We start from the raw sequence: 2,774 nt of genomic DNA, 5'->3' as shown, positions 1-2,774 counted from the left end.
GCCGCAGTCGGGGCATTCGTGGGGGCGGTCGCCGGTGTGGATCTTCTGGTGCTTCACCAGGGCTGACTTGTGGCTGAAGCTCTTCCCGCACTCGCCGCACGTGTTGCTGGGTTGGCTCTCGACGGGGCGCGGGGCTGTCTCCCCTGGTCCCCCGCTCCTGCCCGCCTTCGCCCCCGCCTCGGCGGGGCGCAGGGGGTGCTCCTCACCGGTAGGTTTCATTTCGGGCTCTTTCTCAGCAGCTTCTTCTCGAGGGGGTTCCCGCTCCGCTCCTGCTCCATCCTCTGTGGGGCAGAAAGAGAGACAGACACAACCCAAGCAGGAGACATTGTCCCTCTGGGCTGGGAAGACAGGAAGGTGGTAGGAAAAGGAGAGCAAGGAGGGATTCCTCCTCCTTTTTTATTTCACACACTCTTCCAGGTAAGCACAGAGGCATCTCTGCTCCCCATCGCTCCTCTCTGCCACCAACATGGACGCGGGAATTAATCCACCACCTCCATGGGCCACTCCAGAAATGCGGCTGCCGAGGAAGGGTGGGTCCGGCATTTCCATTTTGGCCAGGACACCCCTCTGGCATTACAGTCTCTCCTCCCCAGCACCTTTTTTTCCGTACCACGGCCAACCTGGGGCTCACAGCCTGCGGTACGGCGGCAACCATTACGGTGGGGCTTTCCCCATTTTGGGGAGAGGTCAGCGGAGAGGGGGAAGCCCTCTACGCTTGCAGGAGCCGAACCCAGGTTTTACCCCCACTGTGGCTGAGGTGCAATCGGAGGCTCACCTGCAGCTGGGGTGTCCCTGGGCACGTGGAGATCCAGGGCTGTTGGTTCATCCCCATGGTCCAGGCGGGACAGCAGATCAGGCTTGGAAACAGGGAATTCTGGAAAAAGAGAGGAGGGATTGAGCAACATGCGTCAGGAGGGTCTGCCCTCCCCAGCAGCCCCCCCCGACCCCGCCACCCCCTCCATGAAGATGTGAGGATCCAGCTGTGCCCGATTCCCCCACCCACCCCAAATTTTCTGCTGCGGGAGGGGTAGGCTCCTCACCCAGCGCCATCAGCGTCTCATAGCTCTCCTGCATCACGTCGCGATACAGTGCTCTCTGTCGCGGGTCCAGCAGCACGTACGGCTCCATGGTTGGTGCCACCAGGCCCCCTGAAAGAAGGAGGCGACCCCCCCATAAGCAGACCCCGGCGTGCAACCCATTGCCAGCCATCCTCCTTCAGATTTGCAGCCGTTGGTTGGACTCTTCAGGCAAACCCCTCTATTTTAGTAACCTGTGGGTTCTCTAATAATCTAATAGATTATTATTCTCTAATAAGATGATAGAAAGGCTGAGCTGAATTACAAAACGGGGGTAAAGCGTGGGGACAGGCAGCTGTTGAAAACTGTCCCCAATTTTCCAAACAACTCACCCCACCCCCCAAAAAAAACCCCCCCGTAGCAATCGCTCCTCCTTCTCAAAGAGGATAAATCACCCCGGTATTTCTCCACGCAAATCTCCAGCGCTCAGAGCCTGCGCTTGGGGAGCAAACATGAGTTTTCCCAGCTGCAGGAAGAGGGTTTGGTGCTCTGCTTTGCAAAAAATCATTTAAAAGCAAATTACCACCACTCCCCCCTACCCTTCCTCATCCTCCTTGGTGAGTAGCGGGCGTATTAGGATCCCAATGCGTAGGGTGGTTTATTTGATTTGATTTTTTTTTTTTTCTAGCAGCAGAGCTGTTACAGCTGTGGAGGACAGAGCAGGTAGGTTGGGAAAAGGTGGATTTGCAGAAGGTTGTCACCAACTTACTGATGCCAGGAATATATAAGGGTGATTTCAGGCACGGACTGCAGATCCCTCCTGCGATTTTCGCCTTTTTTTTATTTTCTTTGGAGCCCCCACCAGCATCTCAGCCAGCTTCATTTATTCCCCGATAGTTTGCCATCCTGCTAAAAAAATAAAAATGAAGGGGTCAAAACCCACCCCCCCAAATGAAGCAAGGAGGGAAGGACAGACGCCTGCGGAAAGACAATGGGGCTGAGGTTTTGGTGGGGTTTGGGGGGTTTTTTTATTATTATTTTTCCCCCCTCCCCAGGGACAGAGAGCATCCGGGCACCGAGTTTAAGCCTGGTATGCGTGTGGGCACCCTGGGGAGGAGAGCCGGAGGGGACGGGAGGCGAGAAGAAGGGAAGGATGGAGGGGGAAAGGAAAGGGATGGGGGAAAAAAAAAAAAAAAAAAAAAAAGGTGCCATTTTCCACTCCCTCTCCGCATCCAAAGACCGAACCTCCCCGTTACCTGCAGTCTCCGGCTCGGGAGGTGCTGTCGGCAAAGCCTGGAGATTCCCCCCTCAATACTTTTTTCCCCACAGAAAGCCCCTTTTCCCCCAAAAATATGGGGTAGGGGGGCAGCAAGGGGGATGGCGAGGGCCACAGGGAGCGGGTCAGCACGGTGCGGCGGCCGCGGTGTGACCAGGGAAGCCCAGTCCCTTTGATATCCCGAGCGCTTTCTGTGTCTTTGCATACACAGGGGAACTAAAGAGTGCATTCAAGTCACAATAAACAAAGGAAAAAAAAAAAAAAAAAAAGAGGAAAGGAAAAAGAGAGGGGAGAAAAGAGCTCTGCACAATTGCCAGGGCCCTCTGGTGGCAATAGTGACGGCGTCCCTGGGCGGAAATTAAAAAAAAAACCCACCTTGCAAAGTGAAAAATGCTCACTGGTGTCCCTGTGAGGTGTTTTTTTCTCAAAATGTGGAAAAAAGGACAGTTTGGGGGTTTTTCTGCCCCTCTGTGGGGATGGGG

The 2,774-nt window shown here is 55.0% G+C and overlaps 1 protein-coding gene across 1 annotated transcript in view; it reads right to left on the bottom strand.

The window, feature by feature from the left end:
- LOC104122948 (zinc finger protein 436) overlaps positions 1-1,128 on the bottom strand; it is a 13,652-nt gene extending 12,524 nt beyond the window's left edge. The window contains 3 exon segments of the mRNA XM_035890689.1: positions 3-281; positions 776-874; positions 1,041-1,128. Coding sequence (XP_035746582.1) covers positions 3-281; positions 776-874; positions 1,041-1,128 — 466 coding nt within the window.
- Positions 1,129-2,774: the final 1,646 nt, after the last annotated feature.

Source organism: Egretta garzetta, unplaced genomic scaffold, assembly GCF_000687185.1.
Source record: "Egretta garzetta isolate BGI_Z169 unplaced genomic scaffold, ASM68718v1 scaffold1263, whole genome shotgun sequence".
Classification (NCBI taxonomy): Eukaryota; Metazoa; Chordata; class Aves; order Pelecaniformes; family Ardeidae; genus Egretta; species Egretta garzetta.
The sequence above is the reverse complement of the archived record's forward strand: the minus strand, read 5'-3'. Positions and strand labels throughout refer to the sequence as shown.